At 46.1% G+C, this 25,882-nt stretch overlaps 1 protein-coding gene across 1 annotated transcript in view; it reads left to right on the forward strand.

Moving 5' to 3' along the window:
• Nucleotides 1-25,882, forward strand: part of ALDH6A1 (aldehyde dehydrogenase 6 family member A1) — a 167,519-nt gene that overhangs the window by 140,697 nt on the left and 940 nt on the right. Inside the window, 1 exon segment of the mRNA XM_029598441.1 lies at nucleotides 7,141-7,239. Coding sequence (XP_029454301.1) covers nucleotides 7,141-7,239 — 99 coding nt within the window.

Genomic DNA, 25,882 nt, shown 5'->3' on the forward strand with positions numbered 1-25,882 from the left:
CCCCGCAGGAAATTTCGTTTTTCCCACGGTTCGTTTTTTTCTCCGGTAGCTCCTGATTTTCGTGTTAGCATGTGTTTGTTTTTCGGCGCCCTCGAACCATGACGAATTAGACAATTTCATTGAAATTCATAAGAACATAAGAAAATGCCATACTGGATCAGACTGAGGGTGCATCAAGCCCAGCATCCTATTTCCAACAGAGGCCAATCCAGGCCATAAGAACCTGTTAGAAATGTCGGTTGCAGCAGACCGCGACCGGGACCGGGTGTCATGGCCGCCGGCCGCGGTCGGCCGCGACGAGGAAAGGACCCGGGGCAGCAAGGGACTCAACCGGATCGCCAGGCTTGACTTCGGGGATCGGCAGGGCAGGTTGCCCTGCTTGTTCTCGTCTTCACCGCCGCCATTGCCGAGCCGGCAGCATGGCTCCGCGGCTAGCTGACTCCTCCCCCTGCTCCTCTTAGGGCCGCGTACGCGGCTGTATTGAAATTCTTAAAGGGGCCATGACAGGAAGTGTCATGGCTCCCTCTGCAGCTCCTCCTTCCGCTTCCTGTACTTAAGGCAAGGGCTGAGCATCCAGTCCTTGCCTTAGTATTAAGGTTCCTGCCTAGAGTGTGTTCCTGGCTCCTGGTTCCTGTTCTTCGTCCCGTCTTCTCTCCTGCTCCGTGGACTGATTCTTGGCTGCTGACTTGGACTGGTGTTCGTGGTTTCTCCATGGTTATTCCCTGGTTTGGTTCTGGATTCTTCTTTGGCTTGACCCCGGTACGGATTTGGACCCTTCTCCTGTCTCGACCCTGGCACGGCTTCGGACCCTTCTCCTGCTTTAACCCTGGACTGGATTCGGACCCCGCGGGTATCTTGAACTTTGGACCGGACTTGGACTTCTCTTTGATTCCATCCTCAAGACTGTCACGACCTGCTGGAGGCGCCAGCCGTCTGGAACCCACGACCTGCAGGAGGCGCCTGCATCCAGACCTCTTACAGTCCTCAGAGGAATCGCCTAAGTCCCAGCGGCCGGACCCCTACGGGCTTCTCCTGGGGGGGTCGCGTGCTTCCAGGGTGAAGTCTTCTAGCAAGAGTCCTCGGTTCGCAAGGCCTCGCCCTTCGACGGTAGCTATTACCGCGAAATAAGGGTCCACATTCATAACAGAACCTGGCAAGTACCCAAGCTTTGAGAGAGTTGTCTTATAAATTTTTCATAGGGCTTACATCCCTATAGTCATAGCGTAAAAGGCAGACTTGAAATATTCAGCTTCATGTCCCAGAAATGGATAGACCATAGGTACATTTGCTCATATGTACTGGAAATGTCCTCAAGTACAAATGTTTTGGCGCAAGATCACTGGCTTTCTTGGGTGGTATTATTCAGCAAAGTATTGTACTCAGATCTGTTTGATGACTTTTCCCCTTTACATATATGAGGTAGAGGAGAGCGGATGTTGGTAAGGAAGGCTGTCACCTCTGTCTGAGTGATGCTTCCTAGGTCATCTTATTGGCATTGTTGGAATATGTTTCATAGAACTGTGCAGATGGGAAATATGTCTGGGAGCGATGATTCTCAGTCAGTCTGTCATCACGTGCTCACAGTTTGATCCTTAATTACTAGATCCCAATATTGTGTTAATATCTTATCCAAGTTTTATTTATGCCTAGGGAGAGGAAAACGTATTTTGGGAATCTTCACTAGCAGATTGGGTAGAAAAGAGGAAGTGGGTAGCTGGTATAGGAAGGAGGGGAGGTAAGGTGAGATGGAAAATACATTTCTGAATGGCATTTTAAAATGCATCATAAGAAATACATGTACCCAGGGCTGCTTGTGTGTACTGATTGCATATCCTTCCAATAAAAAGATCTGAATTAAAATGCTACACATCTTATAAATTCTGCTAGGAATATGTAAACCTATGATTACAACTGTGCATAGTTTAGTCCTTATTCAGTGGCTACTCAGCTCTTCCTGGCTTGTCTCTTGTATTCATTGCATGGAACATCTCTGCAAGCACTGATGGGCTCCATTTATCACTGATAACTGGTTTTCCATGGCTGCAGTGCCCTGGGGAAATCACTTGCCATGCTCATTATTCATTGCTCCACAGTTTGGTGGAAATAAAATCTAGATGAGAGTGCAATAAATGTATCGTTAGCGATTGTTGCACCCAAGGCTTCTGTATGCCTTGAGGAGGTTTCCCACCAACTCCCTGTAGTTCTCTGCCTTGTTTGAAAGAAAATTTACCACCATTAAGTGGAAGGCTTGCCATGCATTGCACAGTTAAATGCATCATCTTGAAGAAGTTCACGAAGCTGAGGACCTTTATCTTAGCCTCACTTAACCTTGGAAATTTACCATCGAGGTACTTGAAGGCTGCCTTAGTTTGGTCCATTTCTGTGCCCAAAAAGCAAGTGCTGTCCAAACTCTGTCATAGATTTATTCATAGATTCAGTCAAAGATATATGTTACTTATTTCTAGTTGTTATTTCCCTTCTTAACTTACCCTCTGCAATTCCCAAGTCAAAGGTTTATATACTGACCCAGTAGAATATCTTGAAAACTAAAACCAACAATTTTAAGCATTATTTTTGTTCTCAGTGACCCAGATTTAGTAAAGTTTGATTACATTCCTTTCGAAAGCATTTTGACTGTAGATCAGTGTATTCAAAGCCAAAGCATTTTTAATAAGCCAAGCACCATTGGAGTGGCTTTCATACACTTTGCAAAATATAAAACAGGAAGATCCCCAGTTCAGTACACGGAATGAAGAACTAGATACTCCACATAGATAAATCAATCCTAGTGATTTGAGAAGTCTCCTAATGAATGCAAGTACATGTTAAATAAAACAGCAGACAGTGCCAATCCCTGAGGAACACTTGCCTTGATAAACACCACAAGTAATTATTGCCTAATTGCATGTATTCCAATCAATCCTGTAAATAAGATTAAACCAAAGCAACTCTGCTGTTGTGGGTTTGAAAGAATGCTCAACACCAGCAGCTGGAAGAGAAAAATCTTTATTCAAAGTAAATGGGAAAATGGGATGTCCAAGGAGTGTGCAGATTTCCTGAACATTCAGATTGTTACTGATACAATAGGTTAAATAGGTCACTACCTTTGAGCTATCACCAATGATTTGGCTACTTAGCAAATTCTTTCTTAAAGTAGTTAAGGCAAATTCCTAGACTTTAATATGCAAATACAGTCATCATGTAAGTAGAGCCTAGAGCTAAGATGGAATGGAAGCGCTGACCTTTTGTGCATTTCTGAGTACTGTTTTCCACAGTCCTTCCTGGAACATTTCTTCTCAAACAATACATTCAGTACTAAGCAAAAATACAACACATAAGAATAATGCCTTATGCTGTAGTGTGCCTTTGCCTTGCACCTCTGCCTCTTCAGTGCACTGAGATGTACAGGGATTTTCCTAAGAACTTTGCAGCGCACCCTCTTGCTACCCCACCTAGCCTAGTACTTTGTAGAATATGTAGAAGTGCTAAAAGACTTAAGGCATATAATGCTTCACAGTTTATTAACTCTTATCTTTAAATATCGTGGAAAGGAACCAAGCCTTAACTAATTTCCTGAGTTTAAGATCATTTTTTTCCATTTGTAAATCCAACGGCAAAGCATTCTACTATTGCAGGGCCTGATATTGAAAACAAGTCATCCTAGTATATTCTAATCTAATTTCTTGTGGACCTAGAAAAGTAAGAAGATAACTTGCCATTCTGGGTCAGAGCGAGGGTCCATCAAGCCCAGCATCCTGTTTCCAACAGTGGCCAATCCAGGCCATGAGAACCTGGCAAGTACCCAAACATTAAATAAATCCCAAGCTATTAATGCCACTAATAGCAGTGTCTGTTCCCTAAGTCAACTTGATTAATAGCAGTTAATGGACTTCTCCTTCAAGAACTTCATTTCAGTAATTTCATTTCTGATGATCTTAATGATCTAGATGGTTAGAAAGCTAATTATTAGGAAGGGAATGGTAAATAAAACGGAAAATGTCATAATGCCTCTGTATCGCTCCATGGTGAGACTGCACCTTGAATATTGTGTACAGTTGTGGTTGCCGCATCTCAAAAAAGATATAGTTGCGATGGAGAAGGTACAGAGAAGGGCAACCAAAATGATAAGGGGAATGGAACAGCTCCCCTATGAGGAAAGGTTGAAGAGGTTAGGGCTGTTCAGCTTGGAGAAGAGACGGCTGAGGGGGGATATCATAGAGGTCTTTAAGATCATGAAAGGTCTTGAACAAGTAGATGTGAATCGGTTATTTAGTCTTTCAGATAATAGAAGGACTAGGGGGCATTCCATGAAGTTAGCAAGTAGCACATTTAAGACAAATCGGAGAAAATTATTTTTCACTCAACGCACAATAAAGCTCTGGAATTTGTTGCCAGAGGATGTGGTTAGTGCAGTTAGTGTAGCTGGGTTTAAAAAGGGTTTGGATAAGTTCTTGGAGGAGAAGTCCATTAATGGCTATTAATCAAGTTTACTTAGGGAATAGCCACTGCTATTAATTGCATCAGTAGCATGGGATCTTCTTAGTGTTTGGGTAATTGCCAGGTTCTTATGGCCTGGATTGGCCTCTGTTGGAAACAGGATGCTGGGCTTGCTGGACCCTTGGTCTGACCCAGTATGGCAATTTCTTATATTCTTAAATTATTTAAATAAGCAGGGACTCCCATATTCAAAACCCTGTAAATTAAACAGAGGAGTTAAAAAAAAAAAAAAAAGTAATCCTAATTTTAACTGGTAATCAAAGTAGTAGTTTAAGCAAAGGGGTGTAATGATCATATTTTAACACTCAAAATAAATTGAGCTGCTTTATTTTGCAATAATTGAAGCTTCCCATAGGAACATCAATAATTCCCAAGTTCAGGGAGTTACTTATCAATCCGTGTTAGAATCAAAGCTGCAAAAACTAATTTCAGTCTCTAAATCATACATAACATACAAAAAATTGACTCAGTCAGGCTAGATATTTGCTCCTTCATGGATAAGAAGCTATCCAGACTGCCCTCAGTACTTTAGTTACTTCTAGTAATGGTATATCTCTATTATTATATCTATTATAATCTATTATTATTATTTGTTATTAGTTATTATTATTATTAGTTATTAGTTATTATTAGTTATTATTATTATTAGTTATTGTTGTTATTATTAGTTTAAATTTTTATTATTATTATATCTATTATAATCTATTATTATTATTATATCTATTATTATCCATCAAGTCTAGAGGGCGTGAATAAAGTGGAGGCATTCAAACACTGCACTGAGCGGCAGTAGCCACAGAGGCATTCAAACACTGCACTGAGCGGCAGTAGCCACAGAGGCATTCAAACACTGCACGGAGTGGCAGTAGCCACAGAGGCATTCAAACACTGCACGGAGCGGCAGTAGCCACAGAGGCATTCAAACACTGCACTGAGCGGCAGTAGCCACAGAGGCATTCAAACACTGCACTGAGCGGCAGTAGTCACAGAGGCATTCAAACACTGCACGGAGCGGCAGTAGCCACAGAGGCATTCAAACACTGCACGGAGCGGCAGTAGCCACAGAGGCATTCAAACACTGCACGGAGCGGCAGTAGCCACAGAGGCATTCACGGAGCGGGATGCCAGTGGCCAGTGGTTGGTGTTCCACCTTCACGGAGCGGAAGGATGGAGGGCTGCTATTTCCAAAAAATAAAAAATAAAACAAAAAAATAAAAACAGGGGTGGGTAAGAGTATGGGGTAAGGGGGTGGCCTGCTTGTTACAGCGGTTGCTACCCCCAATTGAGCTGGATGTTCACTTGGATGCAGATTCAAAGCTGCTCTCTAAATTGGGTGGAGGGGAATTAGGGCTGGAGGGTACTGGAAGCCAATAGTAACAGGTGGGAGAGAGAAAAAGGGAAAAAAAGATGGATAAAGTGCGTAGCTTGCTGGGCAGACTGGATGGGCCGTTTGGTCTTCTTGTGCCGTCATTTCTATGATTTCATATCCATGGTGAGCCTCGTGAACCAGACAGTTCTGACTTATGTAGTCAGCAAATCCGTCTAGATAATCATTAAATTTGGTAAGTTCATTTTCAGTGTTTTGCAATGGATCAATAACCGGAATATCATCAGCATAGAAAAGCTACTATAACCATATCCTAGCCAAAGGGGCAAGGAATAAATTGAGCAATAAATGTGAAAGCACCAAACCTTCGGCAACTCCAAGGTTTGGTGCTTTCCCATTTTCTTAATATCAGAAGTTTGTTTGCCTGGAGCTGACCGTGCACACAAAGCAGACCGCCACCAAAAACACGACATACTAGGTCAGGTATTTGAAGTCACAGGAGTACAGTGGTTCAAAAGGATCTGACATCAGCTGGGTCAGAACCAGGCTGAGGTTCCAAGACACAGCAGGAGGCTTCAGATGAAGAGATCCAAGGATGTACGGAGATGTACATACGGGTGATGGCACCAATTGCTCCGAGGCGAACTCTTAGGAAATTGGTCTTGCGACCTGACGCTAAGAGATGTAGAAGGCAATCGAGCAGTTTTAGTGTGCTGCAAGAGAAAGAATCTAAGGCCTTTTCCTCAAACTACAAAGCAAATCTCCATAGAATGTTCTAGTAGAATCCTTGCTTGAACCTAAAAGAATCTGAGAGACATCCTTGGAAAGATGAAGAGGTTGCCAAATCAGCCTCTCAGCATGCAGGTAGTGAGAGCCGGGATGAATGTTGGGAGTAAGCCACCTTCCCTGATCCTGAGTGATGAGACCTGGCGAATTCCCCAGCCTGATGGCTTTGGTGGTAGTGGGAACCAAGTCTGTCTCGGGAAAGAGGAACTCAATGGTGCTGATTTATTTTCTCATTCCAGCTATTTTTATTTTTGTGCATTTTAGATTTGAAGTTCCTAGATTAGGAAAATTCCATACTGGTTTTCTTGTGATTATTGCGAATGATTGTTAAGGGCGTGTAAGTGTTGTAAGATATTCTGTGGATTCCTTTATCATAGTAAATGGGTGTGATGTAGGATGAGCAACCCATACAAAGCCAAATTTAAACTTCCTGTAGGGTGAAAGTTGTCCATGTTTTGTCCTCTGCTCCTCATCTGAGGTCCACATTGTTGCCTGATGGGAATTGACACTGCTGTTTGTTTTCATTCTAGGTGGGTGTGAATGTCCCGATCCCTGTGCCTCTCCCCATGTTTTCCTTCACTGGATCACGGGCTTCCTTCAGAGGAGACACCAACTTTTATGGCAAGCAGGTAAAATCAACAGACAAAAACAGGGTTTATGCACATTTACAAAGCTGGTTGGAGCATTTAATGCTTTCAGAGCTGTAATGTCATGTTTGATTCAGCTGCTGCTGCCACTGTGTGGTATTTAGAAAGAAGTTTTGTAAAAATGTGATGCTATATAATGTTTTCCCTCCCATAACCGCCGAGGATCTCTCATACAGTAGGTAGTGAGGCGGCCCCGGCTCAACGCTTCCCACTCTGCTTGGCCCTTCTGAAGAACTCCGGCTCGGTGCAGTGATCAGGGGTGGCTGGCGGAGATCTGCTGTGCTAGCAGGAGCCAACCCACAAAATTAAAAAGGTGTTTGTAGCTACTGTGCCAACTGGGCCCGTGGCTCCTCCTTTCTTTTCATCCTGAGATGTAATGCTGAGGGAAGGAGCTCTCGGGTGGAAAGAAGACAGTTTATTTTTGTAATTTAGTTTTTCTCAGTGGACAAGCAGGATCAAGTTCGCCACACAAGCCTAAAGAAAGGAAAAGATCTCTCAGACTTACGGTCTTTCTAAGCCTGTGTGAACCTTCCTCTTCAGCTGCCCACCACACGAGTTTCCTCTCATGCAAACAGACGTGAAGCTTGCATGCTCTAGCCACTTATTTTTCTATGCTAGTGTTAGATTAGCTGAGTTAATGTTTTTTGTTTTATTTTCAAAATTGATCTTGAACTAGTCTTCAAGAGATGTCTTGCTACACCTGGGGCATGACTGGTGAGTCATATGTCTGGGCTTTTTCTTGACGTGGCGAATTGCTCTCATGTCCCCCAAGACTAGAAGGTTAGGACTTTCTCAAGTCAGCTCAGACTACAACAAATTGATGGAGCTTCACCAAATTCAGTCCTTTCATGCTCTGTGACATGATTTGGCAATCTCAGCACAAGCACCATTCCCGCTCCAGTAAAGAGGAAGGTAAGTCACACCCTTTGGCACCAAAGGATACTGGTTCCATGCTGCTGCACATCATTTATGCAGAGAAGGAGAAGAGGTCAATGCTGTAAACTGAAGTTCCTGAACATACCCAGATCAGTCCAGAGAAGTGGGTTGTGTATCCCTACCAGCAGGTGGAGTCAGAGAGCAAAAACTTTGGGCGCTGCCATACATACAAGAGTGCCACCTGTAGTCCCTCAGTATTTCTCTGACTCCAGCAGCTGGAAGAGATGTACTCCTGTAGTCTTAGTTTAAATTTTTTCTTTTAGTTAGCCTTTCTGTTTTTTCATTGCAGTCGCTTCCTGGGGTGTTAGGCACCTTCGTGGGCCATCCCCCATTGGAAGCCGGGCGTCCGGGGGATTGGATATCCCTGGCAGGGTTTCGTCCGCCACAGCTCAGTGGGTGATGACCAGGGGCTGCTGGTGACTCTCCACCGCCACTGCTACAGCTGCTTCCTTGTCCCCTGCAAGAGCTTCTTTTGGTTCTTGGTAAAGTTTTTGATTTAAAAAAAAGGTACTGAGCTAAGTGTCTGACAGTTTTTCTTCGGGCTGAGGTAAGGAGCGGTGCAGGAGGGACAGAGCCCATTGTGGCCAACTTTGTGGGAGGCTGTCAGCATTTCCCTCAGCTCCGGGGTGCTTCGGAGGGAAGGGGTAAGTTCGTCAGCTGCCCGAATTGAGAGAAAGAGAGAGCCTTCTCAATACACCAGTTGGGGCTTGTGTAATAAAACTGGCACTAAAATCAGAGTTAGATTTTACATGCGTGCTAAACCTGGTAGCCACGCCAAACATCTGGCTGCGATAGCTCCCACGAATATTCTAGCTGACATATCAAATGCCTCATAAATGATGCGGAGTAAGTGGCATAGGCCTTCCTTCATCGCATGCAGCTGGGCTGGTGGGTTGCCATCCGGGCCAGCGCTCATCACCATGGGCTTCAGGGAATGGAGACACTCATACAAGTATTGGGTGATATAATAACCTAGACACCAGAGCACCGTCAATCAGCCAGTGCCCACTTACCAGCTCCCAGGGACTCATCCATCGCTGCCGGGCTCATCTTAAATCTCGCTGACGCCAAGCTCCGCAGGGCCCTCCCCAAATGCCTCCACCAGCAACGAGGGAGCCTAACGAGGCGACCCCCCCCCTTGAAATTGCCTGCAACCAGCGGCAAAGGCCTCCTTTCAGCAGCATCACCCATCTTGAAGCGAAGCCAGCCCCCCGACGTCAGAGGAGGGGCCGGGTGAGTGGTGTTAAATTTAAACTCACCCTAGGCCGCCACGCGCCAAAGGAGCAGGCCCCTTTGCGCGCCCCTTCGCACAGCCCATTCATCGCAGCCTTCAAAGACACCCCCTTCCTAAACCTTGCCTTCTCAACCCGCTCCTCCCAAACACTAAAAGAAAAAAAACCCAAAACTTCATCACTAACAACTGCCTTCCAAAAGCAAGCTATACTCTCATATTGCTATCTCAATCAACTTTCAATCTAAAATCTCAAAAAGATATGAAGATGAACAACAAGATCTCATCTCCAAATAATCAACCTACATCCTCTAAGAAACATTCATCCTCGAAACCTCTACACAAACTAAATCAACCAATAAGCAACAAAAACAACACACATATCCAACTCTCAAACTATATGCTTCTCTCATTCATACTCATCATACTCATTCTATAATTTTAAAAAATCCCTCTATTCAATGACCTACTCAGTGACCACAAACCAGATTTCATTGCAATTACAGAAACTTGGCTCAAAAACACGGATTCTGTTCTAATAAACCAACTATCCAACCAAGATTACAATACCTCTTCAATCCCAGAAAAAATAAAAAAGAAGGTGGTTAATGCTTATATCTAAAAAAAAAAAGCCTTCAACTAACACTTCGCCCATCTAACATTCCTCCACCATTTGAAATTGCTTTTATATGATTCACCAAAACTGCAAATATGCCTCATTTACTGTCCTCCAGGAGCACTCAATAAAAACTGCTCATCTCTAATTGAATATATTATGAACAACATCTCCCTCAACAAACTCATAATCATACTTGGTGACTTCAACATACATTTCAACTTACCAACTCACTCAAAAACCTGCCAAATTATCATTGATGCACTAACAATGATAGTGCATCAATGATACCTAGAACAAATAATCCAATCTCCAACTCATAAAGCAGGCCACACAATTGACCTCATTTTTGTCAACACTGAAATCTGGAAATCATTCTCTACCCACACCACAGAGATACCCTGGTCCGACCACCATCTAATCCAAGCTAACTTACATACCAACCTTAACCTTAAACCTCCTCAAATCACCCCAAACAAAATATCCTACTGTCCACCATTCAACATAGAACTTTTACAAAAAACTCTTCAGTCTGAATTAAACAACATTATTCTACCTAACTCCGAGAATGCTACCTCATCATGGCTAAACATCACAAAACAAGTTGCAGACAACATCAGTCCCATTATTACAAAGACTAAACAACAACCCAAACACAACAACCAATGGTATAACGAAAATATCAGAACTGCCAAACGCATACTCCGAAAAAAAGAAAGAGAATGGAGAAAAAACAAAAATACTACCACACTAAATAATTATCGGAACCACTTAGCTCAATATAAAAATATCATCAACAATGCGAAAAAGGAATTCTTCTCCAACAAAATCTCCAAATTTCATCATAACCCAGAATGTTACTCGCAATAGTTCAGAAACTTACCAAAACCATCCAAGAGTCTTCGTGCACCAAACATGGAAGCGATGACTTTGCTGATTTCTTCAACAACAAAATATCTCATCTAATCCAATCCAACATAACCAACAACAACCAGAACTCCAAATTTAACAACAAGATAACCTCATCATGGTCAAACTTTGACACTGCCTCCACCATTGAAATTCAATCTATAATAAATAAAATGACCCCCGCCAGCCATCCATTAGATAACATCCCAATAACAACCCTCAAATCAATTGAACCTAGCATATCAAAAACCATCACCAAAATTGTCAATTTATCACTGACCAAAGGCAACTACCCCAAATGCCTCAAATCTGCTGTCATCAAACCAATCCTTAAAAAGAACAACCTAGATCCGGAAATCCTTACCAGTTCTGGTCGCCGCATCTCAGGAGGGATGTGGTTGCGGTGGAGAGGGTGCAGAGAGGGGCAACCAGAATGATAGAGGGGATTGAACGGCTCCCCTATGAGGAGAGGCTGAAGAGGTTGGGGCTGTTCAGCTTGGAGAGGAGACAGCTGGGGGGGATATGGCGGAGGTCTTTAAGATCATGAGAGGTCTTGAATGAATAGATGTGACTCGGTTATTTACACTTTCGAATGGTGGAGGGACTAGGGGGCATTCCATGAGGTTAGCAAGTAACACATTTAGGACTAATTGGAGAAGGTTCTTTTTCACTCAGCGCACGGTGGGGCTCTGGAGTTTGTTGGCAGAGGAGGTGGTTGGTGCGGTTGGTGTGGCTGGGTTCGAGGGGGGTTTGGATGGGTTCTTGGAGGAGAAATCCATTAATGGCTATTAATCAATTAAACTTAGGGAATAGCCACTGCTATTAATTGCATCAGTAGTATGAGTTCTTATTAGTGTTTGGGTAATTGCCAGGTTCTTGTGGCCTGGTTTTGGCCTCTGTTGGAAACAGGATGCTGGGCTTGATGGACCCTTGGTCTGACCCAGCATGGCAATTTCTTATGTTTTTACCGTCCCATATCAAACCTTTTGTTCATAGCCAAAACCATTGAAAAGTTGTACACACTCAACTAGATGACTGTCTGGAGACAAACAGCATCCTACCTCCATCCCAGTATGGTTTTAGAAAAAACCTAAACACAGAAACTCTCCTCATCTCCCTAAATGACATTATTATAAGAGGCTTTGACAAAGGTGAAAAATACTTGCTCATACTCCTTGACCTCTCAGCTGCTTTCGACACAGTGAACCACAATATACTATTGGAGCGACTATCCCAAATTGGCTTAACTGGCAATACCTTACATTGGTTTTCTTCCTATTTATCTGATCGAACATACCAAGTATTAATCAACAACAACCTATCAAAAATAATCAACCTCAACACCGGAGTCCCTCAAGGATCAGCTTTATCCGCCACTCTTCAACATATACCTTCTCCCCATCTGCCAACTACTAAAAGAATATGAAATCACACACTTCCTCTACGCTGATGACATTCAGCTCCTCATTCCCATACAAAATTCGATTGAAGATACCTACAAGAAAACCTCAGAACTACTTATCTCAATCAACATCTCCTAAATTCCCTGAAACTCATAATCAATTTTCACAAAACTGAAATACTCATGGTTAAAAAACCCAATCCAACTCCGCCACCCCTGACAATACTAGACAAACAAATAACTATACTCCCTACCACCCACACCAGGAACCTCGGAGTTATCATTGATAAAGAACTTTCTTTCAAGAACCACATAGCAAATAAAACTAAAGAAGGATACCACAGACTCCTAACCCTAAGACACCTGAAACCATTTCTCAACCCTTACGATTGCAGAACTGTACTACAACTTCTTATATTCTCCACCTTCGACTATTGCAACTCCTTACTAATTGGAATACCTTTTTCATCCCTCAAACCACTCCAAATACTGCAGAACTCAGCTGCCAGAGTCCTAACTGGAGCAAAAAGAAGTGAACACATAACACCCATATTGACCTCACTTCACTGGCTCCCTATTACTGCACGTATTGCTTACAAATCAATGACCATCATCCACAAAATTCTAAACAATGATCATCAAGGTCTTAACACCCTAAACATAATCCCTCAAAATCCTCCAAGAAACCTACACTCTAATAACTCAGGTTTCCTAAACATTCCCCCTATCAAAGATGCGCATCTGGCAACCACAAGAAAAAGAGCCTTTTCAATTGCCTCACCTAAACTTTGGAACACCCTACCTAAAGTCCTGAGAACCCAACACGACTTAAAATTTTTTTAAAAGACCTAAAAACACTAATGTTCTGCAAATTCTACATTGACCTTCAGACGTCTGATCATCCCAACTCTCAACTGAACTCTCAGTTATAAACCTCTTAATACATTCTCTTCACCCTGAACCTGCAAACCCTCCTCATCCAACATAATAATGCTCTCTGGACTTGATATGTCATGGGATAGGAGGCGATGTCCTTTCGTGGATTACAAACTGGTTAAAAGACAGGAAACAGAGAGTAGTAGGATTAAATGGTCAATTTTCTCAGTGGAAAAGGGTAAACAGTGGAGTGCCTCAAGGATCTGTACTTGGACCGGTGCTTTTCAATATATATATAAATGATCTGGGAAAGGAATATGACTAGTGAGGTTATCAAATTTGAAGATGATACAAAATTGTTCAGAGTAGTTAAATCACAAGCAGACTGTGATACATTACAAGGAGGACCTTGCAAGACTGGAAGATTGGGCATCCAAATGGCAGATGAAATTTATGTGGACAAGTGCAAGGTGTTGCATATAGGGAAAAATAACCCTTGCTGTAGTTACATGATGTTAGGTTCCATATTAGGAGCTACCACCCAGGAAAAAAATCTAGGCATCATAGTGGATAATACTTTAAAATCGTCGGCTCAGTGTGCTGCAGCAGTCAAAAAAGCAAATAGAATGTTGGGAATTATTAGGGAAGGGAATGGTTAATAGAAACGGAAAATGTCATAATGCCTCTGTATCGCTCCATGGTGAGACCGCACCTTGAATACTGTGTACAATTCTGGTCGCCGCATCTCAAAAAATATATAGTTGCGATGGAGAAGGTACAGAGAAGGTCAACCAAAATGATAAAGGGGATGGAACAGCTCCCCTATGAGGAAAGGCTGAAGAGGTTAGGGCTGTTCAGCTTGGAGAAGAGACGGCTGAGGGGGGATATGATAGAGGTCTTTAAGATCATGAGAGGTCTTGAACGAGTAGATGTGACTCGGTTATTTACACTTTCGAATAATAGAAGGACTAGGGGGCATTCCATGAAGTTAGCAAGTAGCACATTTAAGACTAATCGGAGAAAATTATTTTTCACTCAACGCACAATAAAGCTCTGGAATTTGTTGTCAGAGGATGTGGTTAGTGCAGTTAGTGTAGCTGGGTTCAAAAAAGGTTTGGATAAGTGCTTGGAGGAGAAGTCCATTAATGGCTATTAATCAATTATACTTAGGGAATAGCCACTGCTATTGCATTAGTAGCATGGTTCTTCTTAGTGTTTGGGTAATTGCCAGGTTCTTGTGGCCTTGGTTTTGGCCTCTGTTGGAAACAGGATGCTGGGCTTGATGGACCCTTGGTCTGACCCAGCATGGCAATTTCTTATGTTCTGGTATTGTTCAAATTGTTTTACTGTTGCACAACTGCTAAGAAAATATATAACGTTCACATTGTTTTTCTGTTACACAACTGCTAAGAAAAATGCATACTTTGTAAACCGTTATGATGGCTCTACCGAATGACAGTATATAAAACTCAACAAATAAATAAATAAATAAAACTGGTGCTGCTGTATTTTGGCATTCAACATTGCAGCCTGGAATGTACATCTTCCAAAGTTGTCCAAATACTTGTTGTCCCTCCAGGGGAGGTATTGGAGTGCAGCCATGAGTTTTTCGCCCTCTTCATGGTTGACTCCACCATGATGGAAGCGTGGGGGAGCTGAACCGTGCTCTAAAAGGGTGATGTGCGCATTCGGAATTTCAAGTTTGTTTTGCATGATGTTGCTGGTCCCAACAAGGGAGACTGCCATGCTCTAGTTATTAATTCATCCAGGCCCGCATGCAAGGGTAACGCAGTTGGCTCTGCTGGTGTCTCGAATATATTAAGTATACCCAGGACTTCCGCCCGGGGGTCCAGCACCTTCCTGGTTTCTATATTGAGAACATTTCCCACCTTCTCCACAAACTTGGAGTAAGAGAGGTCTTCTGGCGGGGAGATAGGCCGAGGCTGTTCCTCCAGGGGGTCAGAGGGGATAGCTTGTTGAAGAGCCAGGAGATGTAGAGGATGACTCGTATTTGGAAGCTTACTGAGGTGCATCTCAAGGGGGGCTTAATACCAGCCGGTCAGTGCCCTCACTCGGTGAAGGCGGAATCTTGCAGGGGGGATGCTCTCCCTGCCTTCCGCCATGATAGAAACATAGAAATGACGGCAGAAAGAGACCAATCAGCCCATTCAGTCTGCCCAGCAAGCTTCGACTCTTATATTCCCATACTTATCTGTTTCACCAACCACCAACTTCAACTCTTATTTTCCCATACTTCGACTCTTATTTTCCCATGCTTATCTGTTTCACCAACCACCAACTTCAGGGCTCTTGTTGGTAACTGATTGATTCAAATTTCCTGCCATCTCCTGTCATTGATGCAGAGAGTAATGTTGGAGTTGCATCAAAGGTGAGCATAAGGCTTATGTGTAAGGGTTGTAACCGCTGCATCAAGCAAGCTGCCCCGATTCTTGTTCACCCAGACTGCACAGATCGATGCCTTGTTGGATGATGTCTGAATGCAAATCCTGTTTTCCTCACTTCCCCCCTACCGTTGAAGCAAATAGCAACGCTGTATATGCTTTCAAAGTGATGTATCAGGCTTAATTGGTTTAGGGTATAATTGCCATAATTAGCAGCTACCCCCTCAATGTTCCTCCAACAAAAGAAATTGTGTCAGTATTTACAAGATTTGTGTCATCGCCTGGAAGGCCAGGGTTCCCTGTGGTCTAGGGGAGGGTTCCCTTGGAGAGGCCCTATGGGAGGCAATGCGCGCCAGTAAAATATCAGAATCAGGGCCTCTGGGCCGTATGGGCGCCTGTTCTACATGGGGGGCCTGCTTGTGCCTTTTTTCCAAGGGCTCTTGAAGATGTGACCCTTCTCGTTTTCGCCTCAACGCTGAAGACAAGTCGGAGAAGACCCTGGATGAATGTGAAGATCCCGTTGACCCGTGGCCTGACGTCGGTTCCACGTCTGAGAATTCAAGCTCTAGATCTGGAATAGAGGGCCCGTGCAAGGCTGGCAGCTGGGCTGTAGGCTACAAGCCCTTTCCTAGCGTGTAGCAGATGGACTCAGGACCAATGGGTATAGTGTACTCCTGCTAGCAGTTGGAGACGGATCAGATTTCAATCTGACATCAGCCCCTAGTACATATACCCCTGCAGGAAGTGCAGCTCTTCAGTATTTTCCATCTCCATAGCAGTTAGGGACTATCTGCACGCTCTCAGAGCGTTAGACCAAAATTTAAAGAACAAACCCGAAATTTAAAGAAGAAACCTACCTGAAGACAAGCCCCGCACTCCTGCGGTGATACCCTCAGGTCCCTCCCCCAGTTGAGTTTCCCGAGGTGATTTCCGTGGTCCCTCGGAGGTGAGCCGATTCGCGGCAGGGACCTAGCCCCCGAATCCTCGGGCGTAGCATAGAGGCAGCCTCGGTCCTGCGGCCGAATCGCGACGAGGACTTAGCCCCCGATCCCGGGTGCGGCTGAGAGGCAGCAGGTGCACCCCCTCAAGCGCAGCGGTGAAGGTAGTTGCCCTCTCCCCCCGCAGCCGGAGACCACCTGGAACGAAACCGGGAAGCGCCGAAGACAAGGTAAGGTGGAAAGCTTCTACTTTAGCCCAGTCTCCGAAGATCGAGGAGGAGCACAGGTCGGCAATCGGAATCTGAGCCACCGGGTTGATCCGCCCAAGCAGGGCTAGGCCTCGGCTGTTCCAGGGTCTGCCCACATAGAGACCCTCCGAGGAGGTCGCCATATTGCCCGTATGCTCGCCGTCGCCATCTTGGCCTTGCTCGCCACGCCGTCCGATCCGAGCGCACAAATTAAGCATAAGCACACAAAATTATTTGTGCGCATAACCTTAGGCACACAAAAAACTTTACGCGCACAGTGCAAGGCGCCCATCTACGGCTAGGCGCACATCTGCGCGCACATGTCAGACGCAATGGAGCACATAAGAGCTTACGCGTCCACAGACAGGGCACCTCCAGAAACAGGAATAAAAGCTCAAGGCCTCTGCCCAGCATGCCACATCAGAGCCGCACTGAGCGAGGAAGCCGACGCCCTATGCGCACACTGTGAGGAGGCCCTGGGAGATCCAGGTCAGGGCCAGTCCCACCCATGGCCCAGTGCTAGCTCCTCAGGGGGCACCCCGGACCTAGCAGGCCCCAGTGAGTCCATCCCACAGACGGGGACCCCCAGGGAACCGGCGCCCCTCAACCTAGACCCAGCATCGATCTCTTGGGTAGAGTTGTTTAAGGGGAATCATGCCTTTGTCAAAATGCAAACTGAACCCCGGGTGGACCAGCCATATGCGCCACCGGAAGACCCTCAGGCCCCAGAACCCTCGAGGCCTAGGCACAGGCTCCCACCACCCAGCAGCCCCACCTACGGGGACACAGATTTCTCCGAAGAGAAAGCCGAGCCCCTTGAGGAAGGGGAACTTCCCTCGGGGACAGAGCCACACCGAACCATGAGACGCTTCTTCTCAAAGGATGAGCTCCCGGACCTTGTATCCCAATGCCTGTCGGATCTCGCTATCCCGGGCCAAGGCACCTCGGGGGAACCTAGAATGAACCCCCTGCTGAAGGGCCTTCGACAGACATCTCGCCATTTTCCTCTCTTACAGGCGGCACAATAGCTAATTGACCTGGAGTGGAATGCACCGGAGTCCTCATTTAAGGGGGTCGAGCCTTATCGGCCATGTACCCCCTGGACCCAGCAACCAAGGAGCTTCTGGCGTGCCCTAGAGTGGACGCCATAGTCTGCGCGGTCGCTAAGCGCACTACCATCCCAGTGGAGGGAGGAGCGGCGCTCAAGGATGCACACGACCGGCGCCTGGAAGCCATACTAAAACAATCATTTGAGGTGGCAGCCATGTCCCTGCAATTTGCGGCCTGCTGCACCGTTGTGACACGTTCCTGTTTATCCCAAGCCAGGAACAACACTCCGGGAGAAGACATGGAATCAGCACTATCATTCCTCACTGACGCGGCTTCCGATCTAGTGCGCACAGCAGCCAGAGGAGTGTCGTCCACAGTGGCAGCCAGGAGACAACTCTGGCTTTGAAATTGGTCGGCTGACGCCTCCTCCAAGACACACCTCACGAGAATGCCCTTCAGAGGATCCCTTCTCTTTGGCAGCGAACTAGAGAAACTGGCCAACAAATGGGGCGACTCCCCGTTACCTCGCCTGCCGGAAGACAAGATGAAGAGAAACCAGCGTCCCTTCCCCAGGTCCACCAGAGGCAGAAGCTCACAGCGCTTCAACCCTTACAAGAACAACTATCAAGCGCCCCGCCCTACGGGCAGGAACCAGTCCTTTCAGAACAAGCACAACAAGAGGGGAACCAGCTCGGGTCCAGGCCCCAGCCGCACCCCACAATGAGATTCAGCCGGCCCATCCAAGGGAAGAAGCCATAGGGGGCAGGCTAACCCTATTCTACCACAGAAGGGTCGAGATAACGTCGGACAAGTGGGTCCTAGCCATCATCCGAGAAGGGTACTACCTGGACATCTTTCGAACCCCTCCGGACGAGTTCGTGGAATCTCCCTGCCGCGCCCCCCGCAAGAGGGCGGCAGTGGAAGCTACACTGACCAGACTTCTGGCCCTCGAGGCCATAACCCCGGTACCTACAGGGGAAATAAATACTGGACATTACTCCATTTACTTTATCGTACCCAAGAAAGAGGGTAAATTCAGACCCATCCTGGACCTCAAGTCGGTCAACAGACACCTAAGGATCCCACGCTTCCGCATGGAAACCCTACGATTGGTCATACGCGCGATACAACCAGGAGAATTCCTCACATCCCTGGACCTGTTGGAGGCCTACTTACACATCCCAATTCATCAGGAACACCAGCGCTACCTACGCTTCAAGGTCCTGAATCGTCACTACCAGTTCCGAGCACTACCCTTCGGGTTAGCCACGGCACCCCGGACGTTCACCAAGGTAATAGTAGTGGTGGCGGCAACACTCAGGAAGGAAGGAATCCTCATTCATCCTTTCCTGGACGATTGGCTGATCAGAGCAAAATCACCGGGGGAAAGCCACCAAGCAACCAGCAGAGTCATAACCCTACTGGAAAGCCTAGGATGGGTAGTCAACACAAACAAGAGCTCCCTACAGCCCTCGCAGTCGCTGGAATACCTAGGAGTCTGATTCGACACCAAGGAAGACAAGGTCAGCCTGACCCCCATGAGGAGATCAAAGCTGTGGGACTGGCTCCAGACCTTGCTGAGCGCTTCCCATCCCACAGCATGGGATTACCTGCAAGTCCTCGGCCTAATGGCATCCACACTGGAAGTGGTGCCATGGGCATGAGCCCACATGAGGCCCCTGCAACGATCACTCCTATCACGGTGGAGTCCACGATCCCAGAACTACACCATACATCTACCACTACCGGGCAGAGTCCGGACCCAGCTACGATGGTGGCTACAGACCAGCCACATGAGCCGGGGATCAAGACTATCCGCATCTCAAAAAAGATATAATTGCGATGGAGAAGGTACAGAGAAGGGCTACCAAAATGATAAGGGGAATGGAACAACTCCCCTATGAGGAAAGACTAAAGAGGTTAGGACTTTTCAGCTTGGAGAAGAGACGACTGAGGGGGGATATGATAGAGGTGTTTAAAATCATGAGAGGTCTAGAACGGGTAGATGTGAATCGGTTATTTACTCTTTCGGATAGTAGAAAGTTAGCATGGGGCACATTTAAAACTAATCGGAGAAAGTTTTTTTTTACTCAACGCACAATTAAACTCTGGAATTTGTTGCCAGAGAATGTGGTTCGTGCAGTTAGTATAGCTTTGTTTAAAAAAGGATTGGATAAGTTCTTGGAGGAGAAGTCCATAACCTGCTATTAAGTTCACTTAGAGAATAGCCATTGCCATTAGCAATGGTTACATGGAATAGACTTAGTTTTTGGGTACTTGCCAGGTTCTTATGGCCTGGATTGGCCACTGTTGGAAACAGGATGCTGGGCTTGATGGACCCTTGGTCTGACCCAGTATGGCATTTTCTTATGTTCTTATGTTCCTCCCCAACCTGGACTCTGCTCACCACAGATGCCAGCCTACACGGGTGGGGAGCGCACTGCGAAGAGCTAACCGCCCAAGGGTGGTGGAACGAAGAAGAGGCGGGGTGGAACATCAACCGCCTAGAAGCACGGGCGGTCAGGTTAGCCTAGCCTGCCTGCGGCTCGCCCACAGACTTCGAGACAAAGCGGTCAGAGTGATGTCGGACAACGCCACGACGGTGGCCTACATCAACCGGCAGGGCGGAACCAGAAGCCAACAGGTGTCCTTAGAAATAGACCCTCTGATGTCTTGGGCGGAAGCAAACTTCCAGGACATCTCCGCCGTCCACATCGCCGGGAAGGACAACACCACGGCAGACTTCCTCAGCAGGGAAAGTCTAAACCCAGGAGAATGGAAGCTGTCACCCACAGCCTTCAGGATGATAGTGAATCAGTGGGGGGCTCCAGACATGGATCTTCTAGCAAACAGATCCAACGCTCAAGTACCCAGATACTTCAGCCGCAGGCGGGATCCGCAGTCCCAGGGGATAAGACGCCCTGGTACAGACCTGGCCACCGGGGACTCTGCTATACGCCTTTCCACCGTGGCCCTTGCTAGGCGCAATCATTCACAAGATTCAACGGCACAAGGGGCTAGTCCTCCTGGTGGCCCCAGACTGGCCAAGAAGACCCTGGTACGCAGACATGAGAAGACTACTGGCAGGGAATCCACTACCCTTGCCTCCACACAGAGACCTACTACAACAAGGTCCCATCCTCCACGAGGATCCAGCTCAATTCTCTCTTATGGTCTGGCCATTGAGAGGGCCCGCCTGAGAAAGAGGGGATACTCGGGGGCAGTAATAGATACCCTCCTCCGAGCACGCAAGTTCTCCACATCTCTAGCATACATAAGGATCTGGAGAGTTTTTGAGGCCTGGTGCGAAGACCACAACGTCAAACCACACTCCTCTAAAGTTCCCGGGATCCTGGAATTCTTACAGAATGGACTGCAGAAAGGCCTGTCCCTCAGCTCCATCAAGGTACAGGTGGCCGCATTGTCTTGCTACGGCTCCAGGGGCGAGGACGACAGCATAGCCTCGCACCCAGATGTATCACACTTCCTGAAAGGAGTCAAACACATTCGCCCACCACTAAAGTGGCCGGTACCTCTGTGGAACCTCAACCTCGTCTTGGAGTTCCTAGCGGGATCCGCCTTCAGACTCCTCCAAGGCCTGTCACTCCATCTGTTAACCTTAAAGACAGTGTTCTTGCTGGCCGTGTGTTCGGCCCGCCGCATCTCAGAACTACAGGCACTGTCCTGCCGTGAGCCATTCCTCAGACTCCTTAACCAAACCATCTCACTACCTACGATGGATGGCTTGAAGAAGTCGGAAGAAGCCCGTAGTCTGCGCCATCTCAACATCGGCAGACTCCTATCCAGATACATGGAAATGTCGGAACCAGTACGAAAGACGGACCACCTTTTCGTCCTTCACAGCGGGAAGAAGCAAGGGGAAGCGGCCTCGCGGGCAACCATTGCCCGCTGGATCAAGGAAGTCATCAAGGCGGCCTACGTAGAAGCGAGAAAACCACCACCTCTACAGGTCAAGGCCCATTCTACCAGGGCCCAGGCGGTTTCCTGGGCAGAAATCAGAATGCTGTCACCTGCCGAGATCTGCAGGGCGGCAACGTGGTCCTCCATCCACACCTTCTCCAGATTCTACCGTCTGGATGTTCAGGCTCGGGAGGACACAGCATTTGCAAGGGCAATCCTAAGTGGACTACGGGCAGCCTCCCACCCAGTTCGGGAGTAGCTTTTATACATCCCATTGGTCCTGAGTCAATCTGCTACACGCTAGGAAATGGAGAAATTACTTACCTGATAATTTCCTTTTCCTTAGTGTAGACAGATGGACTCAGCAGCCCACCCTTGGCTGCCGCGATACATGGTCCTTCAACGAATCAAGGGTAAGCCATGTTTTCATTTACCTAGGGCATCCACCCTGCCGGGTGTCGACGCTTTCCGGTTGAGCTCACTGGCTGTCTCCAGCTATAGTCAATCAACCAGTTCAAGTTAATCAAGTTGTTCAAGTTTTTAACATTCTAACAAAGTAATCTAAGTTTAACCATATTAAGTTAATCAATCAGTCAGTCACACATATATCCACAATGCTTTGCAAGGAAGAATACTGAAGAGCTGCACTTCCTGCAGGGGTATATGTACTAGGGGCTGACGTCAGATTGAAATCTGATCCGTCTCCAACTGCTAGCAGGAGTACACTATACCCATTGGTCCTGAGTCCATCTGTCTACACTAAGGAAAACAAAATTATCAGGTAAGTAATTTCTCCATTATCCGCCGGAGAGGTACTTGGGTCCCGATGGTCTGTGGGTCTCCCCTGCTTCGATGCACTCTTCGCCAACGCATCCCTGCGTTGATGCATCGACCAACGCTCTCCGGTGCCTCTATCCTGCGTCATATTTCTCATGCCTCGACGCATGTGTGTTGACATGGCCTCATGTGTTGTGTTGTGCGTTGGCATCGCACAAGACTTGCCTGGGTTGTGGAAGCTGCGTATCTTCTGGTGCTCCCTGTGTCGAGGTGGCGTGGGCATGCTTCTGTAGGGCCCTTGGGTCGCCTGAGGGGCCTGCTGTGGAGGCCCTTTTTATGTTCGATCTCAGGGGTTCCCAACTGGGCCCCAGAGAGGACTGAGTGGATCCTTGAGATGGCTCTGGAACGCAGGATCCTGACACTGCCTGACACTGCCTCCTTCAGCTTCTGTATCTTCTCTATCAAACTTGCTGTAGTAAGGCCTCTCCTTAAAGAACCAAATCTTGACCCCTCAGACCCAGCTAATTACAGACCTATTTCCAACCTGCCTTTCATTTCTAAAATTCTGGAAAGGGTGGTTAACAAACAACTTTCCGACTTCCTAGAAGACTACAATATCCTCCACCCCTCACAGTTTGGTTTCCGTAAAGCCCGCAATACAGAAACCCTATTACTATCAATGACAGATACTATTCTCAAAGGCATGGACCATGGAAACTCCTATTTGCTCGCCCTCCTAGACATCTCGGCAGCCTTCGACACTGTTAACCACCAAATCTTAATGGACCCGCCTGGCGGAAACAGGCATTTATTTATTTTATTTATTTACATCTTTTTTATACCAACATTCATGATCCCAATAATATCATATCGGTTTACAAGGAACAATGGTGCAATAACATTAACATCAACCTGAACAATAGGCGAAAAGTGATAAAAGTTACAATAAAACAGGGGCACTCGAACTGGGAGGAGGAAGAGCCAAAGGTATGGGTAACTCAGAGATAAATAATATCTGGTAATATACTCAGGATTAACAATAATCTGACATCTGGCATTGCTGACATCGCCCTTTCCTGGTTCTCCTCCTATCTTAACCACAGAGAATACATAGTAAAAATTGACAGACACCAATCCTCACACGTCCCAATCACACAAGGTGTCCCTCAAGGTTCCTCTTTATCATCCACCCTGTTCAACATTTACCTCCTACCACTTTGCCACTTACTGTCCGACCTAGGCCTGAAATTTTTCCTATATGCAGACGATGTGCAGATTCTCATACCGATCCAAAATCAATTGATGAATCCATGCACTTTTGAGAATCCTGCCTCACCTCAGTAACATCCATGCTTTCCAACCTCCCACTTTAGCTCTAAACGCATCAAAAACGGAAACCTACTCTTCATCTCCAGCCATTCCGGACTGCACTCCCTCCACACACCACTACACAACACCATTACGTGCAGTAAGAGACCTGGTGTCTTCATAGATCATCAATTTAAATTTTAAACCCTACATCAGATCCCTCTAAAGGGAGGTTTTTGCAAATAAATGTCCTCAGGAAACTCAAACCCCTTACTACACACTCAAGATTTCCGTACTGTAGTTCAGACCACCATGCTTGCAAAACTGGACTATTGTAACTCCCTTCTACTTGGCCTTCCTCTGCCTCCACCATCAGGCCTACTCCAGATCCTTCAAAAACTCCATTGCCAGAGACATAACAAATACTCGCAAAACGGAACACATAAACCCCTATTTTAAAGGACCTGCACTGGCTCCCCATCTCCTTCTCACAATACAAAACCCTTATCATTCTTCACTGTTCATTACACAAATTTCAATCACACCCTGGCTTGAAGAAATGCCTCGCTTCCGCACCACTAAACCGCTCCATAAGAAGTTGCCCATGTAGGTACCCTACACACTCCTTCCCTTAAGTCTGCGCATCTGTCCCTCACTAGAGAAAGGGCTTTCTCTATAGCTGTTACCTCCCTCTGAACTCTCTCCCCTCTTCCCTCCGTATAGAGCCGTCTCTCACCAAATTTAAAAAAGGAGTCAAAACATAGCTCTTCAAAGCAGGCTACCCTGACACAAATATAACGTACTGACTCGACTTAATGCCTAATCGGATTTACGCCATGACTTTCCCTCTTACCAGCCCCTCCCCCCCGAATTTTTTGCACATTTGAACTCCCTCAGCATACAAACTCCATTGATTAAACGATAATGATGTATAGAATGTACAAAGTTCTTTTCTGCCCTTTCTGCCTTTTGATTTGCCTTCAAAGACCTGATATATTTTGCCTCATATTATGTACATAGTTTCTCCTTACATTGATTACGACCTGTATTTTTGTTTATTGTAATTTTTTCTTCCTTCAGTTCAATGTAAAGCCGGCATGATGTGGCCTTACGAATGTCGGCAAAGAAAAGCCTATAAATAAATAAATAAATAAATATCCGCTGCTGCGTGCTCTTAGGGGACATGTGGCCATAGTCTCTGCAGCTGGATGGGTTATGGTCTGGCTCCAGGCAAATGTAACAACGCACATGGCCATCTGTTGCAGACATGACTTTCCACATGGCAGAACTTAAAAGCCAAGTGGTCTCGCATCACCAACTTGCTGTTTGCAGCAAAGTAACCAAAGTATTCAAAGTCGTAGCCAAATAATGGCAACAGTATAAGAGAGAAGAGGCTCCGCGTGCAGCCTGCAACTTGGAAGAACAAGACCTGAGGCAAGCTGGGAGCCACGTGGGAGAGGGCACACAGGCACAGCAGAGTTCTGTGTGCTTTTGAGGAGCTCAGCCACCTAGAAGGACCGGAGGACGTTTCCACAGGCAGCATGGCATAATTCAGCCTGCTTATCTGCTGGAAAATGTGTTATGTATTGATACGGTGCTGTTGTTAATGATGTTTTTTTCTTCTTATTGTAACTTGCTTTGATGTACAAGGGAATTATGGACTATCAAGATGAAATAAATCAATAAGTGGTGGATGACATGAAAAAGGTAAGAGTGTATGTAATTCAAAGGGTAAGAAGGAAGTAGATGCCATAACAAGAGCAGATGATAGACATAGGGAAGAAAAAAACCAACATCTGTTATGCCTAAGATGATGAAGTATGAGAAGAATGCCAGAGGGTAATGAAGATAGGGTGATAGTATTAGAAGATTGGAGCTACATCTCCATTAGCATTTAGAAGCTAAGTTAATTGGCATGAAAGTTTGTAAAGATTAATCTAATGGCAGCAAAAGCGTGCCATAGATTCACATAGGCCATAGAAAGCATGAGAGGTGGAAAGTACATTATGTG

The sequence above is a fragment of the Rhinatrema bivittatum genome, chromosome 4 (assembly GCF_901001135.1).
Source record: "Rhinatrema bivittatum chromosome 4, aRhiBiv1.1, whole genome shotgun sequence".
NCBI classification, from domain to species: domain Eukaryota; kingdom Metazoa; phylum Chordata; class Amphibia; order Gymnophiona; family Rhinatrematidae; genus Rhinatrema; species Rhinatrema bivittatum.